General features: G+C 42.5%; 1 protein-coding gene across 1 annotated transcript; it reads right to left on the reverse strand.

The window, feature by feature from the left end:
- Window positions 1-3,595: 3,595 nt before the first annotated feature.
- Window positions 3,596-18,626, reverse strand: mmp14b (matrix metallopeptidase 14b (membrane-inserted)). The gene is made up of 10 exons (XM_058642497.1): window positions 17,992-18,626; window positions 10,449-10,597; window positions 10,239-10,361; window positions 9,279-9,586; window positions 8,421-8,582; window positions 8,137-8,297; window positions 7,906-8,044; window positions 7,165-7,315; window positions 6,056-6,171; window positions 3,596-5,103 (listed from the first exon to the last, which is right to left on the reverse strand). The coding sequence occupies exons 1-10, from the start codon at window positions 18,088-18,090 to the stop codon at window positions 4,637-4,639; spliced, it is 1,875 nt and encodes a 624-aa protein (XP_058498480.1). The 5' UTR covers window positions 18,091-18,626; the 3' UTR covers window positions 3,596-4,636.
- Window positions 18,627-19,001: the final 375 nt, after the last annotated feature.

Here is a 19,001-nt window from a genome sequence, read left to right on the forward strand (position 1 = left end):
GGTCACAAAGCGTTTAAGTTTCTCACTCATTCGGGGACCTTAATTCACGCAATTCACCTGTCCTCATCATTCACCTGTCCTCATCATTCACCTGTCCTCATCATTCACCTGTCCTCATCGTTCACCTGTCCTCGTCATTCACCTGTCCTTGTCATTCACCTGTCCTCATCGTTCACCTGTCCTCATCATTCACCTGTCCTTGTCATTCACCTGTCCTCATCGTTCACCTGTCCTAGTCATTCACCTGTCTTTGTCATTCACCTGTCCTCATCGTTCTGTCCTCATTGTTCACCTGTCCTCATCGTTCTGTCCTCATCATTCACCTGTCCTCATCATTCACCTGTCCTCATCATTCACCTGTCCTCATCGTTCTGTCCTCATTGTTCACCTGTCCTCATCGTTCTGTCCTCATCATTCACCTGTCCTCATCGTTCACGTGTCCTCATCGTTCTGTCCTCATCATTCACCTGTCCTCATCGTTCACCGGTCCTCATCGTTCATATGTCCTCATCATTCACCTCCAAAGTTCCCAGGTGCGTGGATTTTAATTTTTTTAATTCAGGCCAACATTATTGTTTTTTTACACAGTAACAGATTTCATTTAAAGTACTTCCAAAAAAACCTACTTAAGTAAAAGTTACTTGTGTACAAGTACACAAAAAACCTACTCTATCTACTACTAACTAAAGTAACAGAAGTAAATGTAATTCATTACTTTCCACCTCTGGTCAACGTTTACTTTAAGAAATGCTGCTTTTAACCATCCTACATGCTTGTTACCAGGCAGAGTCCAACAATGACTGTTCTCTGTTCATTCACTCATTCTCATTTATTGGGAAAGTTACTCACTCTCGTCTCTGAGGTTGGTCCTGCAGTTACAGTTTGATGTTCGGTTTGGCCATTATGAGACACAATAGCCAAGAGTGGGACTTCCCCTATTGGGAAGTTTCCATTCATCAGCTTGCAGGCTGTTCATATGCCAACTGCAAGGCACAGGAAGTGTCCAGCACAGAGATAGACACGAACATAAAAGGAGCTTATTACAAACAGCATTTGCTGAATAGACTTCTACATGGAGAGATGACATACTGAGGATAGTTTGCAGAGAGGAATGGATGGAAGAGTTTGTTATTAGTTCAGCCTTTGTGAGAAAAGATAACACACAAATGTTGCTCTGGATTTAGAGCCAGGAATAACCTTTTCACATATCTGGGTGAAATGTGAGAGTGAGAGGAGTGGAGAGGGCCGGAACACAGCGGTGTAGTCTTTTGTTGGACTTTGTAAAAAAAGAAAAAAAGAAAAAAACACAGTGAGTTATTTTGCAGACAGTGGAGAAAAGCTCTCCAGTTACACACAGAGAAAAGAGAGGACTGTGGGGAAGAATTATGCTGAGGCTATTCTTTTTTTTTTTTCACTCTGCAGAATCAGCTGGAGAAGACTGAAAACATCAGATTGTGACCCACTGTGACTTTTCTGACTTGTGTGAAATAAGTAGATGAGGGCAAACATGATGTACGTGGAGATGTGCAGTACAGAAACTTGAAAACGAAACTGCACAATTCTTTCTGTGCATATTCTTCGACATGACCTTGATAGAGTGGAGAAAAAAAAGCAAATTAAAACAACCCCCCCCCCCGTCCACCATCCCCTCATTGCCATGACTTGCTGTTTGTCTGGCTCACATGATGCAGTCAGAATTCCAGATGTTGCTCATGGAATTCTGCTCCATCTCTGGTCTCCAAATGTGACTTAACCCTCCACGCTCGCTCGCTCACTCCTCCTTCATCTCTTCCCACCCCCCAAACATCCTCGTGACTTCTCTCCCCAGCCCTACTTCTTCAAAACACTGCAGCTAAGTGGAGACAAATGGGCGCCCGGAGTCTTTAAGGCACAATAGGAAAATACCTCACCACTTTAATTGCGTAAAGCCTCGTTGCAGTCATCATAACATATCATAGAGCAGCTGACCCCCCAATCCCTCACTTTCTGTTGCAGTCAGTCGTCTTTACAGTGGGTTTAATGTGTGCATGGCAGCGAGGCACCTAAGTTAGCTGTTTGAGCTTTTATTGGCGGGGAGTGTGCACATATATACTGTACATAATCCACAAATAAAAGTATTTATAGCTGTGCAAAACATGCATATAAGCATTTTGTGTTAGTGTAATAATGAAGACCACATGGACATCCATCCATGAGTTTCCTCGTCACCCTGTGTTTGGTCCTCATAAGTCTGGAAACACAATCATACACACACTCTTTGTCCTTGAAGGTGTAGCTGAGATACATTTTGTCTCTGTGCATCGATGACTTTTCTTCACACAGTCATCTTCGTCCCTGTTTCTGCTTAAGCGTTGGATCCAGTCCGTGTTTTCCAGCCCAGTTTCTGGCCTGCCATTTTCCGAGCACCAGCAACACAGAGTGGTGCGGTCGGGTCGCAAGAAACCTGGAGGTCCAGGAAGACGAGCAAAGACCAGATGGTAGAGTGGTGTGTGATCGATATGAGAGAGAGAAGAACTGGACTGTGCAGTTAAAGCTGCTGTCAGTGAAATACGTGAAACTGAACATGTATTATTGCTTTAAAATAAAAAAAATACTTTGGTCTTTCTGGTCCTAGAATGAGAATTTTTTTTATTTACTTTAGGCACGGACCTTGTCTTACAGAGGCTGCCATCTTGCACCACCATGTTTCTACTACGGCCTGGATGGACAAACTGCATATGTTACCTTTTTTTGAAGTAGAAAAGAAGTAGTATGCAGAGTCCTCAATTTGCAATTTCACCATTAGATGTCACTTATGGCACTTTTCTACTCTGCAGTTCTAGCACGGCTCGACTCAACCCTACTTGTTTTTTTCTGCTTTTCCATTAGGGGTAGTATCTGGTTCCAAGCGAGCTGAGCCGATACTAAAATGTGACGTCAACTGACTGCCGGTCACTGGAGTCAAACCAAACAATGCCGGACTGTAGATCAGTTCAAAGAAAGCCGGTGTTCAAGAGCCGAATCACAACTTGTTCTGTGTCACTGTGTCAAAACGGAAGTATTGAATTAATCTTTTTAATGAACTGATTCTAATGATTCAGTACACCGAAAAGAAGTGATTTGCCCGTCCCTAGTTTGTAGCGCGGCTAAAACGACGTCACAGCAGTTTGGTGCAGCCGTGTTATGGCGACCCAGCCAACACTGAGGCCGTGCTACAACTGTAGAGTGGAAACGTACCATTACTCTAATTCACTGGACCTTTAAATAGGTCTTGACTGTTTGTTCAGTGACACGAGTCTCTGAGAGACACAGACAAGAAGTTAACTTAATTTAATGTCACTGACAGCTGCTTTAAGAGACATATGGCATAAAATAAGATTGATTAGAATACAAAGTGAAAATCAAAGCACAGAAAGCCTTTTGAAATTATTTTTTATTTTGTAAGAAAAGCTTCAACTTATAAGTGAGTAAAGACAAACACACTCTCACTGGAAAAAACTAGGTCATTATCAATATTATCATCATCACTAGTATCATTATCATTGTTGTTAAACTATAACCAGTATTGTAGCACCATGATTCGAAAGCTGTAAACAAGTACAATGACAAAAATGAGTCATTTTCAGATTGTCAATTTATTTCATTTGAGATGGATTCAAGGTTCTTTTTTTTTTTTTAGAAAAACAAAAAAACAAAAAAAAAAACAATCAAGTTTCAAGAATACATAAACCTCTTCCCCATTCACTGTCCCAGACATATATAAAATTAAGGCCACTTTCAAAACTGTATGTCACTGTCCAGCAGGACTTTTTAATGACAATGTACAAAAACATTCTTTACACTGAAGACAACAACAATAATAGTAATAGTCATAATAATAATGGCAACATCATTTGTAATAATAATAATCAGCACTAGACATTGATATGAAAAAGGGAAAGAAATTGTTGTATTTATTGGTTTACTCTGTTACTGATACACTGAGTGTACCTCAGGCCTCATGAGGCTTCTGTTTAATTTCCCTTTTATGGTCCATGCTGACTCTGACATGTTGCTTTTACTGGAAGATTAACAAACACAGGGTTGCGCCACTGTGATTTCCAGCTGTGTGTGTGTGTGTGTGCGTGTGTGTGTGTGTGTGTTTATGTTGTTGTGTGCAAGTCTAAAAGTGGGGACGAACAAAATCAAACACACCGTTTGCTAATTCAAAGGAACATGCTAGAATGGGCGTCATGAAGATGCAGTTTCAAAGTGGAGATTCACAAAGACACAAACAAAGACCACTGACAAAAAAAAAAAAGACCAAACAAAAAAACACTAAAAGTAAGACATTGAAAAAAGGCTAAAACAAACAGCAAAGAGCTGGCGTCAGTAACCACAAGGAGAGAGGCGGGGACAGAAGGGAGAGAAAAAAAGTAAAAAAATAAAATAAATGGAAGGGTGGAGTGGTTGAGAGACTGAAAGATAGAGCAAATCTGGCAGTGGTAAAAAAAAATATTTTAAAATGCAAGTCTAGCACTTTTCCCTTTCTGCTCTTTGTCTTGTTTGATCCTCCTCTCTTGCTCTTGTTACCTGTGTTTAACGATTCCTTCCACTTTCACTTTCCCTCTCTCCCTCCCTCGTCTTTGCATCCCCTCGCCCTCCCTGCCTCCTACATCTACACCTTGTCCAGTAAAGATCGTTGGCAGTAGAGGAGTCGGCGTGGGGTGCCATACCGACGGAAAAACACCAGGGCCGCCAGCGTTGCGATCACACACACTAACAGGAAAAGCGGCACCACCACCGCCGCTGCACCGGCTCCACCACTCGCCCCTCCCTCCTTATCTACTTCAATAATGATCACCTCAGTGTCTTCCTCTGGCTCCGTCTCTCTCTCCCTCTCTCTCTCCCTCTCCCTCTCTCTGTCTCTGTCTCTGCCTCTGTCCTTATCCTCCCGCTCCTTGTCCTTCTCTCTCTCCTTGTCCTTGTCATGTCCACCTCCTCCTCTTCCTCCGTCCGTTTTGGGGTCTTCGTTGGGGCAGCCCATCCAGTCGCGGAGGGCTGATTTGGGGTATCCTGGCTCAACGCGCATCATCTGGTTGTTGAACTTCCAGTACTTGTTGGCTTTGTAGAAGTAGGTGTACGCTGAGGTGAGGAAGAGAGAAATGTGAGAAGATAAAAGAAAAAACACAGATTTTCCACTAAAGTTCGTGAGTGAACGCAGGATTTCTGAACCAGGGTGAACCCGCCAAAAAAGGGCAATTAAAACCAACCCCATTGCCAGTGGCTGGTCTGCTTTGCGGGGTCACAAATGTGCCAAAAGCAACAACAACAACACCACAGTGGGGCTAAGTGACAGTATCTTCTGTATCTTTAACTTTGGTCAAACTCGACCGTGAGCGAGTATCAGGTGATCGTACACAAGTCCCAAGTCTCAAGCACGAGTGTTAGTGAGGTTAGGGCTTTAGATTTTTCCTTGCTCTAACACACCTGTTTCAAATAAAGGGATCGTTATCAGGCTTCTGCACAGCATGCTGATGAGCTGACTGTTTGAAAGAGGTGTGTTGGAGCAGGGAAACATCTAAAACACGCAGGGCAGTGGGTCCCCAGGACCAGGATTAAGAAACCCAGCACCTAGTGAACTGCCGGTGGAAACCTAATCGAAGCTCCTTGATGACGACTCAGCCAAGGTCCCAGATTGCTGTTTTTTATACTACTGCATCTGGGTAGAACATTTTTCTTGTGTGGTGTGTGACAAGTGTTGTGCGATTGGTCAGAAATTTGAAGTGGGCGTGGTTAATGCAGAAATGTTGTCATTCCCTATGAGGACTTCCCAGGAGTTCTGCATTTGAGTTTCTCGTGAAGTATGAAATGCCCTGGCCAGAACTAACTTTGTTCTTGTTCTAGGAACAAAGTTCTCTGTTCTTGCAGAGTATGTATAAGACCTTATGGCTCGTTTACAAACATTCAAGGCTAACAGCTATGGTAACGTGTGGAAGATGAATAACGTGCGTTAAGCGTGTTGCACCGGAAATGGGGTATAAAAACATCCCCTCACATCAGGACATAAAAAAATAACCCAACACATCATCCTTACCTTGATCTTTGCTCATGAAGGCTGCCTTGATGTTGTCAGGCACTCCCTGCCACGCGCTGATAGATTTTGGATAGCCTTCGTCAACAGATCGTGACTCTTCATTGAAGCGGTAATACCTAAACAAACAGTGACAGGGGAGAGGAGAAGAGAGGGAACAGTAATGGTGAGTTCATGGTTGCGCTCACAGCCTCAGAGGACTTGCAGCTTTGATTATGATTACAGAAGACTTGAGACGTCACAAGCACTAGAAGCTACTTTTGACACTTGACTTGAGAGTTGACTTTCATTTTACTTGGGTTTGCCCTTTAAAACTTAAGACAGGTTCTGACAGACATGAAACCTGACTTACCCAGAAAAACGTAATTCTTAACTTGTATGTGTTTAAGTTAACTTGAGCCTGAGCCTAGACTTGTAGAATGATTTGCTTTTGTCTGAAAGGACTTGAAACTTCACTTGAAACTTGTTTCCCGAACATGATTTGGGATTATTATAGATGAGGTGAGATCTGACCTACAACACTTCAGATGAGTGTTCTGAATTTTCATCTGACGTTGACTTTTCTCAGCTGACTCAAGTCTTGACTGGCCCATGACCAGGAAAACCCCACTCTGAATCACTGTGTGTGTTCCTGCTGTACTTCTGTGACATAAACACTTGGCTGACCATAAAATCACTGTTGTTTCTGCAGAAATGTGGTAATAGTGGTGTAAACTCTTCAAATACTGTCGGTCTGAAGAGAAACTGAAACCATGGGGTCTTAGTGTGCAATCTCGTTTTCTAAACACAATGTCATAGACTTTGTTTATGTAGGTGGCACGACAATATTCTCTGACTGCCACGTATTATCCACCCTTAATATAACGGTGACTATGGTGTAAGTATAGGGAACTGACTTTGATGTCCCCTCATGGTTTGTTTTCATGTTTAAATGAGAAGCAGGTTTGTAATTCAGGGGCAAGCGATTGACTTCATGTGTTTAAACCTCACATGGCCGACATTCAGATATACAATATTTTTTGGTGAGGGTGACGCAAATGGATTTTGCTTGGAATCACTACTTTATAAACTTAAACTTGAGCACAGTTTTATACACACACACTGAAACTGACTTGTTTGCTCTGAAGAAGTAGGTTTGTCCGGTGGGAGTGTAGAACAGTGCAGCATCTATTCGATCGTTGGGAAGTCCAGTGCCCATTTCGTTCAAATTCTTGGGGTAACCAGAATCCAGAGTAGATTCACTGAACACATAGTACCTGTCCCCTGGAAAGACAGCGTAAGAATGAGGCAGAGGCGACACAAACAGAAACATGCCATATCTGGTCGAGTATAGATGCATGGATTCTAGATTTCCTGGAGTTAAAGATGGGACTGTTTCATGTGATCTAATGTCCGTTTTCTCCTGATTCAATGACATTTGGATATGATTTAAAAAGGAAATGTTTCAACTCGGGCAAATCAGCTAAAAAGGGGGATTAACATCATTGCCAGTGGTTGCTCTGTACTCTGGTGTCTGTTTTCACCCCTACATCACCTTTGCGTTAATTGTGATGTCACAAACAAAACAAAAGGAGTCAGAGAAAGAAGAAAACAACACAACAACAAATGGTACTCAGTGACAATATTACAGTCGTTACTGATTTGTATCTATTACTTCAGTCCCTCCTTCAAACTCAATCCTACGTGAACAGATTATAAGACAATATTTAAAGTGAATATGATGGCATAAAAAACACTGAGCGCTGTCCCAAAAAGATTAAGATTCGCTTCAAACATTCAGGACTAACAGTTATGCTAATGGGAAGAAGATGAGTGAGAATACGGTATTGTCAAAAATATTAAGTCAAACGTACCTTTAAAGAAAGCAAATTTGCCATCTTCCCTTTCAAAAGCAGTATTAATATGAGTGGGCATCCCCCTCCAGAAGTGACCCAACGGCATGGGGTATCCATCCAACACGTGGTTGTTACGGACTCTCCAGAACCACTTATCCTGAGAGGGGATGACAAGGAGGGTATTTTCAAACAGGCTACATCAAAACCGTAAACCGTTACATCAAATCCAAATATGTGATGTCAGCTTACCTTGAAAATAAACATCTCTCCTCTAAAGATGCCAATGGTGTCAAAGTGTCCATCACAGATGTTGGGGCCATAGTGAGGTTTGTCTGGTGCATATGTGGGCTGCGGGGTGTGGTAAGGTGTGCGCGGTGATACTGGTGGAGGCTGAGGGCCTGATCCAGATCCTGTGTGAACAAGGACACATGGAAACGCTTAAGAAGACCGAACCTTAACTCTAATCCTTAACACTGTAATGCGACCAGTTTTCTCTGACTGAGATTTGGACGGTCGCTCGGTTACACACATACCGTAAAGTTGCTGCACGCCTCTGCGGTCATCATCGGGCAGTTGGAAGGTTTCAGTGTCCATCCACTGGTAGAAGGGAGCCATGATGGCTGAAGGGTCATTGGAGTGCTCCAGACCCAGAGCATGGCCCAGCTCATGCACCGCAACAAGGAAGACGTCATTGCCTAGAACAGTTAAAGATACTTTAAGGGGGCAGCAGATGACTTTGGTGTCCCTTGTGAATCCTGTTTGTCCCTGTCATAAAGATGCAGCAGAAGAGAGATACTTTTCCTTAGAGCAGGTGTTGCTTACTTTTGCTATGAAGTTCCTTTGTATTGGAAGTTGACTGTTTTACTTCAAATGCCATGTGCCACTTGTCAAGAAAAAAACCAAAGTGAAAGTAAGGCTTATAGGGGACAAATATGAACATGTGTAATCAGTTTTAACATCATCATTTGAAGCTTAAGTCTAAATATCTTTTCATTCCAGCTTCAATGTGATTTTATTTCTGGGATATGAGTGAAGTGGGAGACACTGAGTGATACAGGAGGAGAAGTGCATATTTCCTCATTTTAAGGTGACTCAAAATCACACAACTCCCTGAAAAAGCTGCAGTTTAAAAATAAAGTTTAGCTGTAAGTCAAGTGAGGGTGTGTTTAACTCAAGCTGCTGACATTGCAAAGATTTATGTCTGAGAAAATCCAGAAAGAAGCACTTCTCTCTCTCAGCAGTATCAACATACCCGAGGGTATCCACTCCCTCAACACACGACCAGACATGTTTCTGCTCGCCTTTTGCTTGTGAAAACAATTGTTCTGACTCCCGACATGCAAAGTAAAGAAGGCCTGTTTATGAGATTGCCAGAGTCAGCTTCGGCTTACCTAAGAGATCCCGGTTTCCAATTGTCCATGGCTCAGCAGCATCAAAGTGGGTGTCTCCACCAATGCCATTACCGGGGAAATAGGCGTGTGCCAGGAAGCCTCCCTCACCATCGAATGGGCTGCTGTCACCATGGAAACCCTCAGCAAAGAACAGCATGATGTCAGCAAACTCCTCTACTTTGTCCCGTATGTAGCTGTAGGGGATTTCCCGGAAACGCAGAGGAGTGACGCTCTCCCACACCTTGAAGGCCTTTCTGATGGCTTCATGGGTCTCGTACTCGCCGACCTTTGGGGTGTAGTTCTGTATACTGGAGTTTGAGCAAATGTGACAGGGAAGACAGGGTGACACCTTCTTCATGAAAGAAACATTTCACTTGCTCAATAGTTCCACTGAGTACAACGTTAAAATCAAGAAAACAAATCATTGTGTAAGCAGCACTTCAGCCCCGTTTCCACACAAAAACAAACCCTCTTTAAACACACTGTGTATTGTGACAGTGAGAGGATCGAAGTATCAGCGTGTCGCGTTCTTCTTCCCTGTGGAATTTACTGGTGGGCTGCACTCTGCACTTCACTGGTATGATGTCACGCGATTTACGTTGCTGTTGAAGCGTGTGACCGTCATACGACCATATCACCACGTGCCCAGCAGTAGAAACACAAGCCAGGTCAGAGGTCACTGTTCCAGACTGCATTGTGACAAGCTGAACTCCAAAGTACCACTTGTTGGAAATGAGACTTTGGAGAGTGCAAACCTCTGGTAATTACACTCAGATGAAGATCCATATCAAGATCATTGGGACAAAAATCCACCCTTTACGTTTGCAGTCATGCTGCTGGATACAGATTGGCTAAAGAGACAAACCCAGTCAGAAACACGACCTATTGGCGCAGGTAACAGCGGTTTTAAAAAGACTGTTCGCTCATGCTTCGGCAGACGCATCAGCACCGTTGACTTACGAGAAAGTGATGTCTTTCTTGTTCCACTTCAGGCCCTGGATAGCATATCGCTTCCTCCTCAGGTTGCTCTTCAGCTCGGCACCAAACTTATCTGGCACTCCACAGCGCGGCCGCTTCATGGCCCTGCCAGACAAAAGACGGACTCTGTTCACATCAAGATCACAAAAATACTGTAGCTCTCGAAAAGGTTGGTCGGATGATGATGTTTACTTGATGGTGTCGTCGTCAAAAGTGCCAGAGACAGTGAGGCCATAGAATCTTTGCATAGCAGCGATGGCTGAGGGGACGGAGTGAGGAGAGCGGAGTGAATGGGTCCTCAGGTCACCTGGGGGTAGGTAACCGTACTGCTGCAGCCATGACTGTAGAACAAAGCAAAGGACAAATAAACACTCCTGATGTCACCTGTTTTGGTGATCGAGGGTATGGGAAATGTTTGGTGCTATGTTGTTTGTTCAGGATGATGTTTTTATGAACATGCAGCAAAAACACATTCCTCACTGACAGCGAAAAAAAAGGCTTCCTAAGTAATGTTTTTCTGTGTTTTGGTATCTTGAAGCCAGTAGGATCAACATCAGTTTCATGACTAAACCCAAAAGCTATTTAACCATTAACATTCAACTCTACAGTGAGCACCACGGTGAAGATGAGGTCAACATGAAAGAACTGTGCCAAGTTCAAGCTTCCACAAAAAAAAAAAACATCAAACAAAGGCAGTTTCTATAAAAACCCTGAGACATAGAAACTGACCGAGGAACTCCCCCTCGAAGAGTTAAAAATTAACTTTCTGTTTAAGTTTCAGTGCAGATGGCGGCAGTTATTACTAAACCTGTAACATCTTTTACAGTACACGCTGAAAGTGTTTGTTTAAACTATTTAAAGAACACATCACGATGGCCACTGAGTTCTTCAGTGATCCAGATCCCTCTGTCTGCGCCATGATTGACCTTACTTTCCCCTGGAAACCCATTTTACCGCGGTGCTGGTTTGACATTTGGGCCGGAGCCAGCAGCTTTGCTCTGCACCTCTCCCACACTCGTTCTCCTGAACTCTTTCCCTCTCAAACCAGAGATGAAAAATAACACTGAGACTATTGTGAGCACAGCAAAAACCAAGACCACTTTGACATTCTGCCGTACTCAGTCACTTTGTGAGCTTGTAATGAACATGTAGAGTGTGTGTGTCTTTTTGTTTTTGTTTGGATATGAGCTTGACTGATAAAGACTGCCTGCAATAAAAGAGCGGACTATTTTGGAGGAGGATTATTTTTCCTTGCACAGCGGGAGCTGATGTGATCTAATATTATAATTATTCTCCATTTAGCCTGGAAAAGCCAAGGTCATAGTTTGTGTGTGGAGAACGGGATATAGAGAGAGAAGACAGAAAGATAGGGAGTGTCCTCGGGTGAGACTCAGGCCTTGGGCAACCTCAGCCAATGTCTCCACTCAAGCAGCAGCGTCAGTCAGTAATTTAACTGGGAATTTTGTCCTTGTTGCATCCAAACCTCAAAGTCGAACTCTTCCCCCCCGTCCGTCTCTGTCTTTGCCTCCTCACTCCTCCCCTTTTTCTCCCTCATCCCTCTCTTATGGAAAACCCAGAGACTTGAGGGTAAATACTTATGAACAACCACACCCAGCCACCCGATTACTGCTCTACAGCCTATCTGCTGCTAATAATTGAGACAAAACATGTGTAACTGCATTGTTTCTGTAATTTTCCATGATAGATAGATGATATATATATATATATATATATGTATATATACGTGCTCTGGTCTGTAGGTTTATATTTAAGCATTGCTACACATGTAGAATCATCCAGCCTTGGACTGTAGCTTGGACAGTTGTGGAAGCCCTTGAAGGTCTAATCTCTCCCCCTCTGTCTGTCTCAGGGAGACACGGAGGTCTTAGTGTTTAGACTTCACCCCTGAATGAGCTCTTTCTGGTTCTGACTCACCCGTGAAGCTTCAGAGGACACAAAAAGACTCTCTGTTTGCCACTGTTACAGCACACGCAAGGAGGGAAGGACGGAGGTGAGTTATAACGACAGTGTGTAATTAAGAGTCATAATGAGCCTCCTGCAGTCTGTGGGTCCTTCTCTCCCAAAGTTAAACTGGATACATTTATAAGAAAAATGGTGTTGAAGGTTTGATACTTCGACTTGAATCCGTATTCTTCTCTTTCACATAGTAGCTCACTTCCTAACTTTTGGCCTCAGCTCAGTCAAAAGGCTGCTGTTGAACGATACTGAACACTAGTGTTAACTTTAGGGCCCCACACCTCCCTCACAAGTCCCTCTGTTGACTTGACAAAGTTCTATTCACCATCAAACTTGACTATTTTTGACCACACTAATGGCCTAAGTGACTGCAGGGAGAGGAAATGGTCACTATTCACAGTGGCATAGTAGATGACAACCCAACAAGCTTTTGTTGTTTAACAACTTTTTTGTCAGTTGTGTCCCCCACGCTCCAATCATTTAACCATTTTACCATTCATCCTTTGATTATTAGCTGTTATAACTTAAACTAAGGTCCAGTGTGTAACATTTAGAATGATTTATTATCAGAAATTGAATATGCTACCCTTAAGTATGATTGTATAAGTGTATAATTGCTTTAAAACAGAAAGGTTCTTTTTGTAGCCTCAGAATAAGTCTCTGCAGCATGTTTTCTACAGCAGCCGAAATGGACACACCAGCAAGACCATGTGTTTAGACCTTTGAAGCGGAATTTTACCACACAAACTAAGGAGAAAGAAATGATTGCTGGTATGCACAGGCCACCGTAGTTCCCTGACAACCTTAAGAAAGGGACGGATGAGAGGTGGAGTCTTCTGTTTGTTACCATCTGCACGTTCTAGCATGTCTCGCCTCGCCTTTGATATCGGGCACGCCGTTTTCCATAGTACCTTCTCAACATGGGCGGGGTCGTCATAACATGGCTGCACGAACCTGCCGTGATGTCATTTTATTTGCGACACACTAACTAGTGACGACCAAAGCAGTTATTTTTTTCCCGTGTACTGAATCATTAGCATCAGTTAATTAAAAATAGTAGTTCAGTACATCCTGCATGACTGGAGCACAGACGCCATCGGACACGGTCAGTGAACTAAAATACGGGTTGTGATTTCGGCTCACGATCCCCCGGCTTCTGGCAGTGCTGTGGCTAAATACCCAAGACTCCTAAATATTAAAATTTTGGATATGTCCTTGCTAAATATTGGAGATTAACACGTTTTCAGGATTTTTTGAGTCACTCTTTGACCAATCAGTGGCCGACAGTCTGTACTAAAGAAAGCACCAGGTACTATCACCAATGGAAAAGCAAAAAAAGAACTTGTGCTAGAACTGTATAGTGGAAAAAGTGCCATTAGATGCCGCCAATTCTTACACACTTTGACTGCTTATTAGGGATGATAATTGCTGAGTAATTAGGATTTATACCAGCACTGGAGCATAGTGCAGCGACGGCCATGACTGGAGTGAAGGACAGTGTGGCTCAAAACCATTTTAAATGTCAGTGTTGAATTCATTCTTCAGTTAATGTTGCACAGACTCAGAAAAGCACAGGGATTGTGAGGTCAGCTCATTCATATGCAATGCTGTGAGTTTATTGTTTAATGGAAGATCTGCAGGAATCAAACAGTGGGTTGCTATGGATGTCAGCAGGCAGAGAGCTCTCTTTGCATAGGATAAGAAAGAAAGAGGGAGGGATTGTGTTTCAGAGAAGAAAAAGAGTCAGTTGTTCCATTCGATGAAGGCCAATGGAAAGAAAGTTTAGTGAACAGTGATGGGAGTCCAGATGAGGCATGCTGGGTATACATCACACACACACACACACACACACACCAGCTGATCATTACACATCCACTCAGAGCTACAGAATTTCATGAGCACATGAAGTTATTGCTTACAGCGCAGTTACAGCAGCTTATTTATGGGCTGTTATGATGTAAGTGAGGGAGTTTTGAGTGTATGTGTACATTGAGTGTAACACTATAAAACTCAATCTTTTTTTTTTTTAATCCTTCTCACTGTACAAACATTGGCCTCAAGTTTACGTTGTTGATACAGAAAGACATTTAAGACCTCACTAACATCTGCAGCAGCACATCTAGAAACCTTTTTGTGTGTGTGTTCTTGTATGGGTATCTTTGTGAGGACCAAACAACTAATAAACCACACTGAGGACATTTTCTTTGATGCCTATAAAGGGCCTTTTGATGGTTAAGACTTGGTGTTAGGGTTAGAATTAGAATTAGGTTTAGGTAAGAGTTGTGGTAAGGGTTAGGGTTAGGCATTTGATTGTGATGGTTAAGGTTAAGGTAAGGGGCTAGGTAATTTTTTTAATTGCGTAATCACCTATTTTAATGATCGGTTGAATATTTGAGTGGATTTCAGCTGCCTTAGTGTGAATATATTTTGGTTTCTTTGCTCCTCTATGACGGTAAAGTGAATATATTTGGTTTATTTGGAGGATAAAGCAGTAGAGAATGGATGGATGCTCCTCTATGATAGTAAAGTGAATATTTGGTTTGTGGCCAAAACGAGCCATTCAAGGACACTATCATCAAAACCAAATCAGGTGATCCCAATGATGTTTTTGAACACATTTGGCTCATTAGGGTAAAGGGCTAGTAAATATGACATCTTTAGACCTCTTTAGAACCTTTGCTGGTATGAACATTGACATTGTCAGGACCAGTATTCTTCATTTGGACCAAAGAACAGTCCCAATGAGGCCAAATTTCTGCTTAAAGTTGAAATTAAGATGTAAATTCTGATTAAGTTAAGGTCAGGTTAAGGCATTACCTGGTTATGGTTAAGGTTATGGATAAAGTTTCGGTTTAGCTGCCCAGATAAAGGATAGTCAGTGTAGAGTCTTTACAAGACGAGTTTGTTTAATCCCCCCATGAATCCCCTTTTCATTACACCTGGTTAACATGAGTGGAAAAACCCATTTTTACCAATGTCATTATATTAATCGGTCAATTTTGAATACACTTGCTATGATTCTGAATTGACGAACACTTAAGTTGACCCCTCGCTTTCCTGCTTTTTTCTTCTTGTAGGAAATTAGGTAATGACTTTGCCTATTATCTTATTTCCTGTAACACCTCCTATCTCACCGCTCACCGATGATCATAAGGATGTGGCATTGTCTCAAAACTACACTTCCTTCCTCCCCCCTTCCTCAAAAATGACTAGTAAGACTGTGGGATGAGAGACTGGTGTAAAGTTACCAGTTCAACCAGGCAGGAAGAAGGCGACAGTATATTCCTACAGGATGTGAGCATGACATTTGTGATTTACTCCCCGACCCATTCATCTGGTAATGGCTTCATTTTCCAACTGTTCTTTTTTTTCCCTTCTTCTCTAGATTGCATCACCCCAGTCAGCACAAAGCCTTCTTTTCTAGGCATCAACAGCATCTTCACTGTTCTCCCTGCCTCGCTTTCATGTCCTCATTCCAAGTCTACTTATCTTTCCTTTGTAGTGAATGACCTCATCTTATAGCCACGCCTGTGTGTGTGTGTGTGTGTGTGTGTGTGTGTGTGCGCATGAGGAAGCATCTGTGGTCATATATGGTAGACGTACATATGTACATGTGTCACGGGCAGGTGGCTGCTGACACACCAAGGTGTTTTTGTGGTAGGCTAAAAAAAAAAAAAGCAACCACCCACTTCCTGTCTCTCCCACAGACCACAGGAAGTGACTGCTGTGTACTTGCGACAACTGACTGCTAATGTCACGACCGCAGACCCACTGACCGACGTACAAACCACTCACTTTAATCGGACGTGATAGCACAAATATGTTGCTCCTCAGCTCATTTCAGAGCTGTGGGTTGGTGGAGGCAAAATATGATGACGCATAAAAAAACAACTAAATAGAGGATGTAACATTGGAAAATAATATTAACTTGATACTGGGAACTTCAAACCAAGCTCCCCAGAAACACTGCATTTGGTTTGTTGTGTTACCTCCTAATGAACGCTGATATTTCTCTTATGTTTGATGGTGATGATATAAAAAATGTTTTTAACTCTAAACAAAAAAGACTCTTCCAAGTCATAAAGAAAACCCCAACTTGTAAATCAATAACTCATCATCCCTTGTTTGTGTTCATAGTTGATGACTGTTATAAAACCCTAATTGTCATGACCACTGTTTTCATTCTGCTTTTCCAGCTGCTGTTGTTGACATAAAAAAATGCATTAGAGGACTTTGTATCATGTTGCTGAATCAGCATTCAGGCTCCTCTCATTTATGTTTTCCTGTGGAGACGAGAAGTTGAGTAGTTTGCTCTATTTGGTATTTTGAACTTGTACTGGGTAAAGCAAAAGTTACGTTTGCTATAATCTGAATTACGTTTGGGATTTCTTCACCACAAATGGCCTGCTGTCCTCTTCCCAGAAAATAAACTGTCATGCAGTTTTAGTTTATTGTGTAACACCAGTTGTGTGTTATGAATTATGAAGTTGAGGTGACTCCTTTGTTTTCATTCTACGTGAAAGTGCATTTGCGTTGACAGTCTAATGTAGGTCAGTGGAGTTACCTCAGATTTCCTCCACCAGCACAGCTGGAAATATAATTCAGCATCCATACAGGTATATGATTAGGGAGACTTTTTGGTGCCAATGTATGACCTTATGAAACCATTTAGGCCTCGCAGCTGGATAAACCTGCCTTTAAATACAGAATATTGTTATTTAGAGACGTTGTTTTGTGTTGGGATGTGTTTTTTTGTTTATTTTTTAATGGGAGACACATTTTCTTTATGTAGGTGTGTAAGAAATAAGAAATAAAGGACATCTAAAACACTGAAGGAAGCAGGTGTGTGGGTATCACAACTTAACACAGTCTACAGTGGATTGTATGGAAGGCTGTTGATCTTAATGAACATAAAAGTACAGTACAGATAAGAACAGCTTAAATTAGAGAAATAAACCTTGACTCCCTTGATCTATAAAGTTAAATCCTTTAATGTCCAGAACCAGAGTTTTTCCACTGATGCTGGAGGCAGAGACACTGCAGAGGCAGCAGAGCCTCTCAGATTGTCAAACCCACCTCACTCCAGTGCACTGAGCCATAACTCAGGACAGATGTCAACAATTACTGTGCATCTCCCCGTCCCTGTGGACATATCTGCACCCACATCCCTCAAACTCCCCCTCCCCCTCTGTCTCTGCCTCGACCACAATACAATGCTATGCGTTTCTCCCCATTTAATGTCTTTTTTCTTTTTCTCCTCCTTGTCTGCTTTTTGCCCGCTCAGCATTTCTCAGCGTTTTCATGAGCGCTATCATCATTACAGGCTGCTTCCTCTAACCCAGGGTCAAAGCCATTCCCATAGTCCTGGGGCAACTCAAACACACAGGAGGGCAGAACACTAAAGGAATTAATGGATGCAGGGGTTTTAACATGTGGTTGTCTGCCTTTTACTGTAACAATAAAATAAATATCATCAAGAATATCATACACTACTTCTTAAACTCCATCCTAGCTTTCTTTCATCTTGAGTTCTATCCTTAGGTTTATTTATCTGGATTTGGATCATCTGTTTTGGATTTGCCAGCTCCATTACAATCTGGATTTCATTAGTCTGGATTTAGTTATCACTCTGGATTTATTTATGTAGCTTTGATCTGTTTTTTATTTCTTGTAGTGTCATTGTGGCCTGTGTTGCTCTCATCAGGGTTTATGTGTGTGTGCATTTGATAATGATTTTTTTTTAATTATTTGAACTTACCTCTGGATTGACTTGTCGCTCTGTCGCTCCTTGTGCGCTCAGCTCCCACACCACCGCCAGCAGCAGCAGAAGGACAAGCGACTTCAGCTCGAGTGCCATCACTCAACTCTCCAAATTAGAGAGAAGAATAAAAAAAATCACAAAAAATAAAAATCTGAAAATCTCCCTCTACCACTTTGCGCAACCTCCTCCTGCTACTTGTCAAAACATCATGTTTGAAAACTTATCCCATAAACGAATGTCTGGGCGCAAAGGCAGCCGGAGTTTGCGCAAATAAGGAGCTTCCAGAAGAAGATGCGTGTTGCTGAAACCACGGAAGTTATCTGTCCAGTCTGTACATTCTTCTCGAGGTTTGGTGAGTTTTAAGTAGATTATCGGACGCTGGTGGAAGCAGGAAGCATGAACAGGAGGGTTCTGGGACTGCAGGCTGTGCGTAATTTGCGTCCTAACTCGGCTTGCGCTCTGCTCCAGATGTTGCATCCGACTTTGTTTTTGTGAGGCAGTCTTTACACTCTCGCTGTCCTCTGTTTTCTTCTGCTCCAGACAGTCGTCTTACTTTAATCCCCTCTCCTCTTCGCCTCTCTCCCCGCTGCAGACGTGGTACTTAGATTCTCCCCGGAGACATTTAGCTGGAGAGCAGAGGGTTGTAAACCTCCCACTCTTAAATCAGCCCGCCCCTCTGACACGGGGCGCTGGAATCAACTTGGTGACCTTGGCATTAGACTTGGCACAGCCAGCCTGAGCCCTCAGGCAATGACTTCATGCATTAGTGCGCTCTAACATGCATGAAACTGTTGTTTGCAGAGCAGAGACAGTTGGACGGACAGACATTTGTTGTTGTTTTTAACAAACCACACTGCTCAGATGATGTGGGGAAACAATCCACGTTTCTATAGGAATATTTCAAATCTGTGGTCATTTAGCAGAAGAGTTTGGGTTGAGGAAAAGTGGGAAATTGCGCCCTCTAATGCACACATTGAATATAAATTTAAAGGTCCACTATATAAGAT

This window comes from Solea solea, chromosome 1 (assembly GCF_958295425.1).
Source record: "Solea solea chromosome 1, fSolSol10.1, whole genome shotgun sequence".
NCBI lineage: Eukaryota > Metazoa > Chordata > Actinopteri > Pleuronectiformes > Soleidae > Solea > Solea solea.